Source organism: Glycine soja, chromosome 9 (genome assembly GCF_004193775.1).
Source record: "Glycine soja cultivar W05 chromosome 9, ASM419377v2, whole genome shotgun sequence".
Lineage (NCBI taxonomy): Eukaryota > Viridiplantae > Streptophyta > Magnoliopsida > Fabales > Fabaceae > Glycine > Glycine soja.
This window is the reverse complement of record NC_041010.1, coordinates 40,425,521-40,440,813: the sequence shown is the minus strand read 5'-3', so window position 1 is coordinate 40,440,813 and position 15,293 is coordinate 40,425,521. Positions and strand designations below refer to the sequence as shown.

At 34.2% G+C, this 15,293-nt stretch overlaps 1 protein-coding gene and 1 pseudogene across 1 annotated transcript; one reads left to right on the top strand and one right to left on the bottom strand.

The window, feature by feature from the left end:
* The first annotated feature begins 3,799 nt into the window (after positions 1 to 3,799).
* LOC114367571 (protein PIN-LIKES 3-like) lies at positions 3,800 to 10,140 on the top strand. The gene is made up of 11 exons (XM_028324766.1): positions 3,800 to 3,974; positions 4,203 to 4,371; positions 4,456 to 4,535; positions 4,629 to 4,753; positions 5,553 to 5,674; positions 5,933 to 6,103; positions 6,567 to 6,659; positions 7,074 to 7,174; positions 7,737 to 7,789; positions 7,892 to 8,077; positions 9,979 to 10,140. Exons 2-11 carry the CDS (start codon positions 4,237 to 4,239, stop codon positions 10,101 to 10,103), a joined length of 1,191 nt encoding a protein of 396 aa, XP_028180567.1. The 5' UTR covers positions 3,800 to 3,974; positions 4,203 to 4,236; the 3' UTR covers positions 10,104 to 10,140.
* A 181-nt stretch (positions 10,141 to 10,321) lies between these two features.
* On the bottom strand, positions 10,322 to 15,004 carry LOC114368895 (annotated as a pseudogene).
* Positions 15,005 to 15,293: the final 289 nt, after the last annotated feature.

Sequence of the window (15,293 nt, the reverse complement as noted above, 5' to 3'; positions counted from 1 at the left end):
AAATTAATTAAAAAAACAATAATTACTATTATTTTAAATTTCTATAAAAATTGGCCTTAGTTGGTATATAAAATGAGTTCACATGCTATATAATTATTAAATGATATATAGTTTATCCTCGTAGTTAGTGATAATCTATATATTTATAATAAACGTAAAAAAAAAATAAAAATGAGACTGATGTCCCTGAAAGTATAATCTGTCACTTTTTGCCTTGACATCTATTATATAGGTGGTCATTGACCGAGCATGAAAACTATAAAACATTATAGTTATGGTTGCTAGACCTCTTATGCTTGTTTTCTTCTACTTATGGATGATCATTTAAGATTTGACAAACTCAATTTTTTATTTGAGAACCTACCTTTGTCTTGTCTCCTCTTGAGTCTTGATTCATCTGTAATAAATTGACACTATAAATATAATTATAATTATAATACATTATAATAAATATTTGCAATAACAAAATCAGAAAGTTCTAAGTCTAATGTGTTATTGATGCATGTACCCGGTTACTAATGTCAACTAATTAGGTATATATTTCATGGATATATTTGTCAATGTATAATTGAAGGACGATAATGTCAATAAATTGTTAAATTAGGGACTTATTTGTCAATAACTTTAGTATCTATATCCACGTGAAGATCAATTTCGTGACATTTTCGTTCGTACATGTCACATGGACGAGTTCCCTAACACGGAAGTTAACGGTGAGATGAATTTGTCTGACTTTTTATACTTTCAGATACTAAATTTTGTTTTTTTATCTTTTAGGGACGAATTTATCAACGCAACATTCTTTCAAGGATAAAAATAGCCATTTATCCTAAAAAAAATTTATGTTAATGCTTCAACCTGACATAAACTATAATGTAATAATCAAACTACCCTATATCTAAAAGGAAAAGAAAATTTAACATAGGCTCTGCTTTCTCAATGATTAAACATAAAACTTCTTATTGATTACTACTTGGTTGCTATGAGTAGAAAATAATCTATAATAGATAAACGGGATACACCGTCTTTGTTAACCACTTTTTGATCTTTCTTTTTCTAGACCATTATATCCTTGAAAAACACACTAAACAATCTTCCCATGATTAAACCAAAAATAAAACAAGTCATGTACAAATGAGGAATACAAAATTTTGAACAAATTTTGATTTACATGTTCATTCTATTATTTTATCCTCTCAGCTAAAACTAAAACCACTTAACGTTATAATCACTCACTAACTACTCTTCACTCTTTCATTTATACCATTGTGTTAACAAATAACATCTAAAATTGAAATCACTTTTCTTTTTAAAGGACAGCTTTGAAACTTAATTTAAAAGTTGCGTTTAAAAAGTTTTTAAATTTATATGTTTTGGTTTTGTTAAAAAATTATTTTGTTTTTCTAAAATATAATTTTGTTTGTATTGTTTCTTTATTTTCTTACTCTTAGATTTGTCTGCATTAACTACCGTTTAATACACATAATTTGATAGTTATAATTTTTGTTATCTCTTAAAATTTTTCTTTTATTCCTTCTTTATTGTAAATAATTATTATGAAATTCATACTTGTTAATGATTGTATTGAATAAAGTAGATTTTAAAGACCTTTTAAGCATTAACATAGTAAATTAACTATTATCATTTAGAAAGAGCAATATCTTTTTAAATTTAAGATTTCATACTATCTCACTATTTTTTTTAGTTTTTTCTTAAATAAATCACCATTACTTAAATATTATCATTTATTTTTGATCCCAAACTATTTCACTACTTCCTTTTATTCTGAAAAACTTAAAATGTGTTTTTTAAAAGAAATATAAAAATTATTTTTTCAACAATAAAATAAATATACAATAATGTGTGTGTTTTCTTCTTTTAATTTATATACAATATAAATAATATAAATACGAGCACACAAATATGTTTAATAATAGGATAAATAGTCATTTTGATCCCTGAAAGTGTAACTCGCTATCAATTTGGTCCCTGAATCGAGATAAATTGCAAAATAGTCCCTGAAAATGTAATCTGTTAGTCACGTTAGTCCCTGCCGTGAATGGAGTAGTTAACGTCGTCAGTTTTCGCTGATGTGGCACGTTTAGTGCCACATAGACATGCCACGTAATGAGGGACCAAAGTAACATTAAACATTTATTTATTTAAATAATGTTTTTTTAATTAAAAAATAATCAAAAGTCACGTTTTAGGTTTTTTTTTATCAAAAAACAATTATGCATATGTTTTGAACAATTTATGTATTGAAATATTCTGGTTAAATTTCTAGTAAAATTTTGGTTAAACTGCAGGGACTATATTTCCTGGTTAAGTTTCTGGTGAGGTTGGTAAAATTCTGGTTAAATTGCAGGGACTATTTTGATTTCACGTGTAACTTTCAGGGACTAAGTTGACAGTAAGTGACAACTTACAGGGACTAAAACAATATAAACGTATATCTTTTAGGGACTAAAATGACAGTTACACATTAATTTTCTGGAACCAATTATACAGTTATGCAACATTGTTTTTTGACATATTATGCCCTTATGCAGAACTGAATCTTATGCAATTTTGCAACAAAATGAACATACTAAGACAACAAAATAACATTCCTTAGATTAGCATTACATCAAATTGATTAAAAGCATTCAAGTAGATAACAACATGAACACACTAAGACTCAAATTACATCATTACACTTAATATATATATTCCTAGTACTTGTGAATACATACAAACACCACCATTGACAACAATTGGATTAAGAACAGTCCATAGACAATTGTTCTAAACATCTTCATTTCAATCCCCATACAATCAAGCTTTGAGTTAACTTGAGCCTTCCACATTGTCTTATCTTCCTCTCTTCCAAATTGTCTTCTTTGTTCCATGGAAAATGTCCCAACTGAATCATCAACTCCAAGTGCTTCAATCAATTGATCAACCCAAATAAAGTACCCACAATATCCAACTTCATCCTGAAAAGCCCCAAATAGAAACCCTAAATCAAAACCCCCAATGTGAAATCAAAACCCTAAATCAATAAATGTGAAATAGACATACCTTATTAATTGAACAAGTGAAAAACGCCCTTCCTCTGTTAATATTTGTTCCAGCAACATGCCTAACAACCCTTCTACCACAACCACAAAAAAGAACAACTTGTGATGAAACTCTTGTTCGAGATGATGATGCATTGCTCCTCTGCGACATTGTTAATAGTAAGAGAGAACGAAATGGTGTGATTTTTGAGGTCTATTGAGATGATTAGAAGTGCAAATATGGAGGAGGAGGAGGAGGAGAGGACATAGGTTCTGTTTAAGGGTTATGTTAAAGAAGAAGAAGAAGAGGAGGAGAATATATGAGAGTTTTTTACTTTCGTTTTGGTCCCTCATTTCATTAAAATAAACGAAATTAGAAATAAAAAATCCACATAATCATGTCTGTGTGACATTTAACGAGCCACATCAGCGAAAATTGACGGTGTTAACTACTCCATTCACGGCAGAGACTGACGTGACTAACAGATTGCACTTTCAGGGACTATTTTGCAATTTATCACGATTCAGGGACTAAATTCAGGACCAAAATGATTATTTACCCTTAATAATAAACTGTTTATATTTTATTCCCCTCGGTTCTTCCGTAGATCATCAATGTCGGCTAAATTTCCACGCGTCTTACTATTTTATTGGGAAGGTGCTACCAACTTTTATGGCTACACTTCGTAAACAGTTATTAGTGTCATGTTCACTCATATTTGTATGTATGTTTATCGTTCCGTTTTATATATTGGTCACGTAACAAAATCTAATATAATCGTCGTTTATTTACGACTTTTCTCTGATCACATTTCTTGAATTTCTTTTATTCGTGGCGGATGTGATGCATATATCGTAATTTCAGAACAGGACTGCTCTGTCTGCTCCTCCTCTTCACTTTCACGTTCATGAACGCATTCCGTCGTTGTCGAGGTCTTGTACTGTCGTACGAGGATGCGACAAAATCATTTTGTTTTTCTACCTTTAATTTTTGCACTTCTGTTTTTCATATTTGCAGATTCATATTTTGTTACTATAGTCTTTTTTTCATTGCGTGTTCATATTTTGTTACTATAGTCTTTTTTTCATTGCGTGTAAGTTGTTAAGGAAGTCTAACTCAAATTATTATAAATCTTTTTATATTGTCTTTGATTCATACAGATAATAAAAAAAAGGTTGTTGATGGTTTGATGTAATGGGGTTTATAAAGCTGTTTTCTGTTGCCTCTTTCCCGGTTATCAAGGTCTTATTGATTACTGCACTTGGCTTGTTTCTTGCACTGGATAACATATCAATATTGGGAGAAGATGCAAGGAAGAAAGTGAATCAGGTTACAATACCTGAAAATCTATTTTCTTTTGTTTTGTTTTTTTCATTGTGCAGTTTGATGGAAAGGGTGCTCTTTTTGGAACAGCTTGTGTTTTATGTGTTTAATCCATCGCTGGTGGGTAGCAATCTGGCCAAAACCATTACTTTTGAGAGTGTTGTTAAGTTGTGAGTATTGTTTATATGTAATCTTGTGTGCTGCTTCTGATTTGAGAATCAGTTTCTTTGTGTTTTGTGACATTTTTTTTTCTTGGCATTTAGGTGGTTCATGCCGGTGAATATTCTTGGAACATTCATATTAGGCTCGGCCTTGGGATGGATTTTGATTAAGATGACAAGGCCTCCCAAACGCATGGAAGGTCTAATCTTGGGTTGTTGTTCTGCTGGTATGAACTCCTCTTCACAAATAATTGAATGAATGCAGGAAACAGCACATGTAATCTGCATAACCTAGTACATTTGAGAAATCTTAACTTTTTAGGCTCATAGATTCTCTCTAGCTGCTGGATGGTGGAACAAGGAAAGAGAAAGACACAGGTTCTAGGTGGGACCCGCTTGTCTTTCTCTTCTTACAGTGGAGAGGAGCCACATCCAATTTTAAGTCATTAAGATAAAAATGCCGCTTCATAGTCTCTATCTTATTCTTGGAGCTCACATGTATATATTACTCCGAGACTGAAAAATGAAACTTATCGCTTGCATATTTCTATTGATTCTGTATTTTTGTCCTCTGTGTGAGTCTTGGCTTTCTCTCTACAATTTTGCATATTTTAAATATATAAAAGAAAGAACGAATTATCCCAAATGATGTTAATGCTATATAGGAGTTCCTTGTACATGAGGTTCATGCCACCAAATTCGTAACCGATGTTAATCTAGGGGGTGACAAAGTGGATGGATCGGATAAATTTTAATTTGAATTATAATGGATCAGAGGAAAATAATTCATTCATGCATTTTGATTCCTTAAAAAATAATTTCAAATATATGATCCATTCATGATTCATTTGATAAAAATCCATCCAAATTATAGGCTTGTTTTACCCACAAAAGTTCTACTTAGACTAAGAATACATCTTGCAAAATTCTGCAATGCATTATTTTTATTAGAGCATCAAACTTTTGCATCATTAGTTGATTGATGCATTTTATGGTTGAGCTCATTTTTTAGATTGATATGGACAGGAAATTTAGGGAACCTGCCTATGATCATTATTGCAGCTATATGTAAACAGGAAGGCAGCCCTTTTGGAGAACCTGATCTCTGCAATCAATATGGGATGGCTTATGCTGCACTTTCTATGGCGGTATGGAACATGTTAATTTTGAAGTTGCAAGTGCTGATATAGTGTGCAGTGTGCGCTTTACACACGAAAACAATAAGCTTAAGAGAATTTTCATGGTACCCTCGGAAATTTAAGGATTTTGGTCATATTATTGAGAAACTTTCTTCATTCAATTATTGACCCAAAAAATAGTTTTACCAAAACACTTAGATTTCTCTAGGTACCATAACAACTCTCTGAACTTAATTGGCTATAATTGATTCTATGCTTATTTTTTAGATTGGAGCAGTTTTTCTATGGTCATATGTTTACAACTTAATGCGGATTTCCTCAAGTAGAATCCAAAATGAAGACCGTACAAGCAATGACAGCAGCATGTTGAAGGCTTCAAAAGGCACCGTGGATAATGCATATACCATACTGCTACCTGAAACAAATTCGGAGGAAAAAGTGAGGCTTGCTACAAACTTCCCTTTTTAAAAGTTACTTTTATTTACTGGTTTTATAATTTATGAATAGTTTTCCTTTCAGCTTTGTTTAAGTAAAATTTGCATTTTAAACAGTCAAGAGTTTATATATAATGCTTACGACAAATGTTAACAACACATTCTTTGAAATTGTGTTATCAACATATTTATTATTAGATAAATTCCATGTGAATTATTTGTAGTATGAACAATTTACTTTGTAGTGTGAACTATTTTAATTTGAATTCCACTGCAATCTGCTTCTATAGGCTCTAGGCAAGAGATTTTACCTAATAATATACTGAAATACATGATGCATATATCACTGAGTACAAGAATTTTCATTTATAAGTCATAAGCTTCTGTTTTTGTTTCTCTTCATCTGTCTCATGACAACAGATGTAGTCATAATAATGTGTTGGGTTTTTTTTCTTCTTTTTTTCCAGGTTTCATTCCCAAGTAAAATTAAGCACTACGTTAGGATGATCTCAAGCCACTTAAATTTCAAATCCATGTTTGCGCCATCAACCCTCGGAGCAGTATGATACAGCACTCATTTCCTAATTGGAAACAATTTGTTATCATATTTTCCCTGTTGATCATTCACTAATTATATTTGGTCCCTACTTGCTAACATAGAATTCACTAGTCTTAGATCGGATCCATAGATACTTTTAATAGCATAGAATCGGTATGATGGATTTGGATTTTGGATATTTAATTTACTTGGCTAAAATTCACGAGGTTTCATGCATTGCCACATTAGTAAAGTACATTATTTCAATTTTTTACGATTTTTTTATATCCATTTTTGTTAGTACTTAATAGTAAAATGTGTTATTTTGGTCTAGAAAGTAATAGTCCTAGTACATGTCTCAAATCTTATTTATTTCAGCTTAATGCTGCAACAAATTAATAGTCTCCAAATAATTTTTTTTTTATATGTTTCACAGATTGCTGGTTTTATCATTGGTGTAGTCCCCCAAATACGTAATTTCATGATAGGCAATAATGCCCCGCTTCATGTGGTCGAAGACTCAGCTTCCATGTTAGGGTATGCATCTCAAAACTTAACTCTTTAAGATTTTTAACTACAAATTGCTTATTGTTTAACTTTAACATGATAGCTTCCCACTTTTTGGTATCTAACAAAAAAGAAACCTTCAAATTTTGCTCACTGGCCAAAAGTTTCATGTGCTAATGTTATAACAATCATGTGCCCCATACCGGTTTGTGCACGTCCCAAAGGTTCAGAGACCTTTAATTTGGTCGTTTTAGACAGAGAGCTAGATTGATTTCTTTAATCAATACTTTAATTTCTTTCATCAAGGTTTAGGAAAAGAAAAGCCAAAAAGAATGAAAAGGAGTAAAGTGAAACAATTTTTTAAGTTGTTTGGTAGGGAAAAAAGGAAAAAAAAAGAGTAAAAAATATGAGATAAATATCCTTAACAAATTATAACTTTAATGTGAATATTGTAAAAAAAAAAAAAAAGCAAGTGTGCGTGCATATGGGCGTAAATGTTGTAATGTGATTTTTGGTTTAATTTCACCGTTATTCTTTGGGTCTTCAATTCAAGACATCTATCTAACTTTCATTTTTCTGTCCCATTTTCTAGTGAGGCAGCCATCCCTACTGTCACTCTAATAATGGGTGCAAACCTACTTAAAGGTGATGCTTTATACTGATAATAGTAGTTTTTAAAGTGTACTACTTTCCTTTTAGTTTGGTGATTTGTTTATTAAAGGAAAAAATTATGGATAAATGGGCCAGGTTTGAAAGGAACAACTGCTCCAGTGTGGACCATTGTGGGAATTGTAGTGGTCAGATATATTTTCCTGCCTCTTTTGGGTATTGCAGTTGTCAAAGGTGCTATGCACTTGAGTTTGGTGCATTCAGATGCCTTGTATCAGTTTGTGCTTCTACTTCAATATGCACTTCCACCAGCCATGAATATAGGTACGCTAAATCTACCTTACGGTCAAATATACTTTTTGGTTTCTGAAAATATTTCAATTTAATTTTAGTCTCTATAAAAATTCAATATGTTTTTATTCTCTATGTTTTTACATAAAACACATGCTTTTAGTCATTGGAGATTAAAATCACATCATTTTTTATGTTAAAATGTAAATAACTAAAATGTTAAATTTTTGCAAAGATTAAAATTAGATTTCGAGATATTTTGAGGGATCATAAATGTATTTTGTGAGAAAATTATAAATTTGGACACCACTGGAAGGTAACTATTATTTATATTTTTGTATTATTTGGCTAGATGTAATGTTATAAAACTTGGTTTGATTCGGCCGGTTGGACCGATCCAATTGAGATCTGGTGACCTAATCAGACCGATTATACTATTAGATCGGTCACGTAATAGACTCGAGATGACTTGGTCAAACTCGACCGGTTAGGTCACCGGATCCCGATTGGAGCGGTCTAACTCGACCAATTTTACAAAAAGAAAAATGAATCATCTCTATAACATCATTTTGATGTCTCATTATTATCAATTGTTATTTTGAATTTTAGAGTATGAATGTATTTTTCTTAATCAAATAATGTTAGTTATATATTTATATATAATATATACATATATAATTTTAAATTTTTAATATATATCGGATCAAACTGGACTAATTACTGGTCCATCGATTGGACCACTAATCCATTACCTTGATCGGATCAAGAACCAGACTGAATTTCATAACATTGGTTAGATGAGTTTTTCTAAATAGAAAGTGTGACTTTTTAAATAAGAAATGATACATAAATTATTGGTACAATCAATGTTGATTTTGTTTTGTAATAAAAGGTGTGTCGAAAATAAAATGTTTGATGTGTTGTATTCTTACCACACAATTAACCTTTAAATATGACATGAAAATGCCTGTGATCATTTAAAAGTGTGTTCTCTTTCTAAAGCTCCTAAGGGAATATTAATACTCTTGCACTAATAAGTTTAGCCAACAAAAACTAACCATCCTAACAATTAATATTTGTCCGTAAAAAAGAAAACTTACACTAGTATTGCGTAGTAAGTTCCTTGTACTGTCGGAGGAGGTTTCTTATATTGCCGAAGGAGCGCCCCTTCGCAATATCAGTAGTCAGTACCTTGATCCTTAATTGCTAGATATAGATATCATCTAAGTCTAAAGCTTGAGAACCAAATTTATCATAGATTCAGCCAGAGTTGCCCAAAAGAAATAAATTGCAAACTCTAATCAAAGAAGTCAACCATGGGTTAGGCCATAGAGTTTTTGGCTTAGAGAAATCAACCATAGGCTTAGTCGAGGAGTGAACCACGAGCTTGACCAAAGAGCATTTTTTTTAGTTACCTCTTACTAATTAATTTGCTTAGTATTTGGATATCATGTCATTTTACTTGCGAAGAATTTTATTTTACTTTAAAAATACCTAAATAAGAGCAAATAAACTAGGAAATGACTTTTAGAATACAAATGAACAAAATTAAAGAAGTTAAAACATGAATGTTAGTGACATTCTCTCTAACATTTTTTTGGATATTTTTTATGTGATTGGTTAAAATTTATTAAAAATTATGAATTTTGGTAGGTCTTATTTTTCATTTAATATAAATCAAGAAAAAAACATTAATTAAAAAGCAAAACCTACCAAAATTAATGATTTTCAGTAAACTCTAATCCATCATATCCAAAAGAGAGTGTCACTATCTTAAAGAAGTTATGCATTCCTTTAATAGGGAAGTATCGTTTTGTTTTTCTTTTGTTTCAACTATTTTTACTATTCAGCGAAGAACAAAAACTATTTTTACATCAGAAATTCATTAGGCTTAAGTACTCACAATAAATTTTGTTCTCGGTTTATTTTGGCAGGCACTATTGCTCAATTGTTCGGATCTGGTGAAAGTGAATGTTCTGTTATCATGCTATGGACATATGCTTTAGCATCTATTGCAGTTACCCTTTGGTCAACTTTCTTCATGTGGCTAGTGTCTTGATTTTGCATTAATTAATATTGATATTTTTATTTGAGTTTTTTATTATCTCAAAATTAAGGATAGGGGTAATTTGATAACATTGGATGCAAGTACAAGTATCATAATTGATAATACTATCTCACTTTATACTTTTATATATATATATATATATATATATATATATATATATATATATATATATATATATATTAACAGTAATAATAAATTACACAAACACATGTGCGGAAGAATAAATTTATTACTCCAGGAGTAAATCACGTGTGAGACCAAAGGAAGAATCACCTTAGCCAAACCTAACGCCAAGCTCATAAAATAGCAGCCTGCATTAATATTACAAATGCACCCTCTGGTGGAGTATTTACAAACAAAAATAGTGGCTAGTGCTGAAAACGAATCTCTGAAGCCACTGGACAGAATTGTTGAAGACAAGTTCATTTCCCATTTTCCCTGTTATGGTCATTGAAGGCAGTTAAAAACTTGATTCATATAATACAAGGACTTGGTGAAAAACTTGATAAAACTACAAGAACTTGTGAGTAATGTAACCACGATACATGATCCAATCGAATACCCATTTAGAACCTCAAGTAGAGACAATTTCAAGTCATGTAGGCCGAAGCAACAGCTAATTGATAGTGATGAATGCCAGGACGTTGTTGCCAATCAATAGAACAAGAGATTAACAGTAAAAAATAAAACCAGAAAACGTTACTCCTCTCAGCACAACATCAGTAAACAAAAATAAAAATTAAGGACCAAGTGGTACTCAAGGAATCAGGATTTTATAATTCATTGGCTGAAAAACAAAAAAAAAAGGCATTTGAAACTACTCTTAAAGATAATACCGTGAAAGACAAAATGTTTAATTGCAGAGCAGTTAGTTCAGCATCTTATTGGGTATAATCTATCAATTCACAGCTTTGCATTCTTTTCTGAACCAAATCATGTATGTCACTAATACATTCTTCCAACGGTAGCAAATGTTTAATTGCAGAGCTGTTAGACTTAGTTCAGCATTTTATGGGGTATAATCTATCAATTCACAACGTTGTAACCTTTTCTGAACCAAAACAAGTATTTCACTAATACATTCTTCCAACAATAGCAAATGGCATGACTGCTGAATAGGAATTTCCCTAGTCTCAAGTTCAGGTGAAGCCAAATGCTAATGAAGGAGATAGGCATGGAGAAGTAACCATTGCCAAAATTACTCGTATACCTGCTAAGTAATTGACATTTGATGTATAACATGCCTGATTTTGACAACAAGCGAATGCTGGATGAAAGACTCGGTGATTTTGCCCACATGATTTTTCACTATTGCAAAGGCCTCAGAATTGATTTTCCAAATAGACCCAGAATTTAAAGAATTGATTTTGGCCGGTTGAATTGATTTTTCACTATCCTCACAATACCTCCACCTCATTCAGTTTGTATGAGCAACATCCACAAGATTTGGAACTTATCCATGTGATCTTAACAGAATCGTCAATCCCTGCAATGCCCTACATATACTCTCTGTCTCAGGATGTCTCTCATCCAAGGAATAGAACTCCACCACACTATCATTGCACCCAATAACACTACATCCCGGCACTTTCCTGAACCCGGTCTCTCTCATCGTGACCTTCAATCGGGCAACATCTTGCCATCTTCCAAGATCCTAGTATATGTTTGAAAGCATGACAAAGTTTGCAGGGTTGTTGGGTTCAAGTTCAATGAGCCGTTGAAGCGCCAGCTCTGCCATTTCCACATTCTTGTACATCCTACATGCCCGAGCTGCCTAAATAACCGCATCTGGCTCCATAGGCATCTTCCTCACGAAATTCACTGTCTGGTCTATAAGACTCTTCCCAGCAAATCCACCATACATCCATAATGCTCAATCTGAGGTACGATCGAGTAATCATCAACCATCGATCGGAAATGCATAAACCTGTCTCTCACCAACCCCATCTGCGTGCAGGCTGACAAAATCCCAACCAAAGTAACACCGTCCGGCCTCTCTCCTGTGCTCTTCATCTGCTCAAACAAACTCAAAGCATTAGCCATGTGGCCATGCATGGCGAGGCCGTTAATTATAGTGTTCCATGTTATTACATCCAAGCCATTAAACACATCAAGAGCTTTTTCTATAACCCCACATTTCGCATACATGTTAATCAAACCATTTCCAACAAACAAGTTCCCTTTATACGCATTTCTCTCTGCATAATCATGCACTCACTTACCCATCTCAAGGTCCCCTAATCTCGAACACACGGACAAAACCGTCACAACGGTGTAATCATTAGGAACAACCTCACCATCACCACCTTCTTCACCTTCACCTTCAACCAACATCAACATCCGTTTAAAACACTCCAAAGCCTCATTAAACTGCCCATTCCGAACATACCCTCCAATCAACCCGTTCCAAGAATAAGCATTCCTCACAGGCATTTCATTGAACGCCTTCACGAACGATTCAACCTCACCATTATTCGCGTATTCGTTCAGCACCGTGTTCCACGACATCATGTCACCATTCGGCATTGCATCAAACAGCTCCCTGGCAGTCATCACGCTCCCAACTCGATGTACCCCGAAACGACGACGTTCCACAGCACCACGCCCCGCTGCGGCCCGAGGTCAAAGAGCCTCCGGGCGGAAAGCATGTCGCTGCACGCCACGTGTGCGGCAATAATAGCAGTCCAAGCGAAAACATTCTTCTCGCGCATTTCAGCAAACACCTTGTAAGCGTCCCCAATAAACACTCCCCCTCTCAACGAATACATATGAATCAACGCACACCGCACAAGCGTGTTCGACTTAAACCCGCGTTTGGCTACAACGCAACGAACCTGTTCTCCTTCTTTCACCGCGTTCGCATAGGCGCAAGACTAGACTACCATGGGGAACTAGAAGCAGTTCGGGAACGCGCCGGCGCGGTGCATGCGCGCGAACGAAACGACCACGTCGAGGTGGCACTCGGCTTGGGCGTACCCTCGGAACGTGGCGTTCCACGTGGCACCGTTTGGTTGCGCCGTTTTGTCGAACCCTCTGCGGGCGTGGCGAATTCCGCTGAGGCGCGCCCATGCTGTGACGAAACTCGGGGTGACGTAATCGTTGCCCTGGATTACGTGGGTCACACTATCTGGGCTTAGATCTGGTGCAGCTGCGCGCAGGTTCCGCATGACCGTAACAGAGAAATGATGTTGTCTTCCACCACTCTGTGCAGTGGCTTCGGAGTTTCGTTCACTGCTAGCTTCGCTATTTTCGTTTGCATGATTTGTAGCCGTAGATTTTATATTAAAAACAGATCAAACGGCTTGTGTAGCATGATGAGATACTCTGAAATCGTGTCACAGTTACTGCTACTAGGACCTTCTTCCATTTGAATTTTCTTCTGCGTGCACCGCGACGTTTGAACATGGTGATGGTATATTGAAACAAACGTTTGAATTTTCAACGACAAAACCCTGGTTCTCTTCCACGGCATGAACTAGAGACTACCAGAGAGGACGAATTTTTCACTTTACTTTGGGTCTTGCGGGTCCTGTTAATTAAACAAAACAAATCAAAGCTCTTGTTATTGCGTGATAAAATTTGTATCAAACCTTACTTGCATTATTGTCCTTAACACACGTGTTAATTATGTTCTTGTCTTCGAACAAAAAGATGATAGGAAACATGTGTTGATTTTGACGAGTGATTGATGTTTAAGAATTTTTTAAAGAATTGTGGACTTCTATCATGGACCACCTTCATAGGTAAATCACTAAAGCATGATGTATCATTTTTTTAGTCTTTAAATTAATTTGGACTAAATTATGTTTTCCCTTTTCATAAATATCCAAACGTTTTAAAATTGAAATGTGTCAAATTTCAAAACAAATTGGACTTTTCAACTTTTTACTTCAATTAAATAAAAGTATAATCAATGTAAAAATTCCTCTCAAAACCAACATATTATGAATCCCACTCTGCATCCCAGTTGAAATGCGTTTGGATCTCTCCCCTATGCAAGGAGACATAAGATTTTTCACGAATTTATGATTTGTGATTCTTACAATTGGCTTGAAAGGGCCAATGGCCACTTGTGAAATGTTGCATGATGCTTGTGAATCATTACACGTCAAGCAAGTTTAAGAGAAGTTGGGTGTGCTTTTCAGTTTCACTATGCCAAGCCTCATGAAAGAGAATGGGTTTTGGCCATACACAAAGCCAATATTAGAAACTGGGAACTTTTGAAATCCAACAAATTGCTCTAATGGATAGTCCTTAGAAGGTGAAATTTAGTTATGAAATAAGTTCAACCTTTTCTAAAGGAACAATGCCTTAAAAGGCTAAACACCAAGTTAAACATTATAAACTCGCAAAACCACCGTGACCCATGGTGAAACCCACCATGAACCCTTCGAACCACCACAATCGCAATCGCGAACTAGCTCTCGTCATGAAACCCACCGCGAACACCCTCGTCGGAAAAATGCACCACAAACATACATTGTTGCCCATCTAAACCCATAAAAAAACCAGATCTGGTTGAAAAGTTCAGATCCGAAACCCATCACAAAAACTAGATCTCCTTCAACGTCTTGTTCTAGAGACTAATTAATAGCTCCTTCGCTTTTGCCAGTTGCAACCACCTCTAGCCCTACAATTCCCGAGTCGTAGTTCTTTAAACCCCGATTCTGCTCCAACCCAAACCCACACGAGTCTAACTTGCTCCAAGTCGAGACCCTCAACGTCGCCGCCGCCACCTGCTACAACCATGGGCTCCTTCGACCAAACCTCCGCCACCAAAGGGAGGGGTTCACATGGAGTAAGGAGAGGAATTTGGGCTAAATCATCCATGTTAGATAAAGAGAGGTAAGGTTAGTGTTTTGACTTATGTGCATGGTCAGCAGACATGTGGGTTTGCTTCCGGCCATAATTTGACACATTTCAACTTTACCATAAAAAATAACTTAAAAATTTTATAAAAATAAATTTATTTAGAGAATGAAAAATATATTTTAATCATTAATCTTTAAGTTATTATAGTCTAATAAATTTTCTTTGTTCCACACAAGATTTGAGAGTTAAATATCATCATGTAGAGTGATTCCTTTTGATCCTAATTTAGAATTGATATTTATGGCAAGCTTCTCAAATTATTAGGCAAAATGTGAAAGGATCTGATTTTTTTAATACTTTTTTATGATA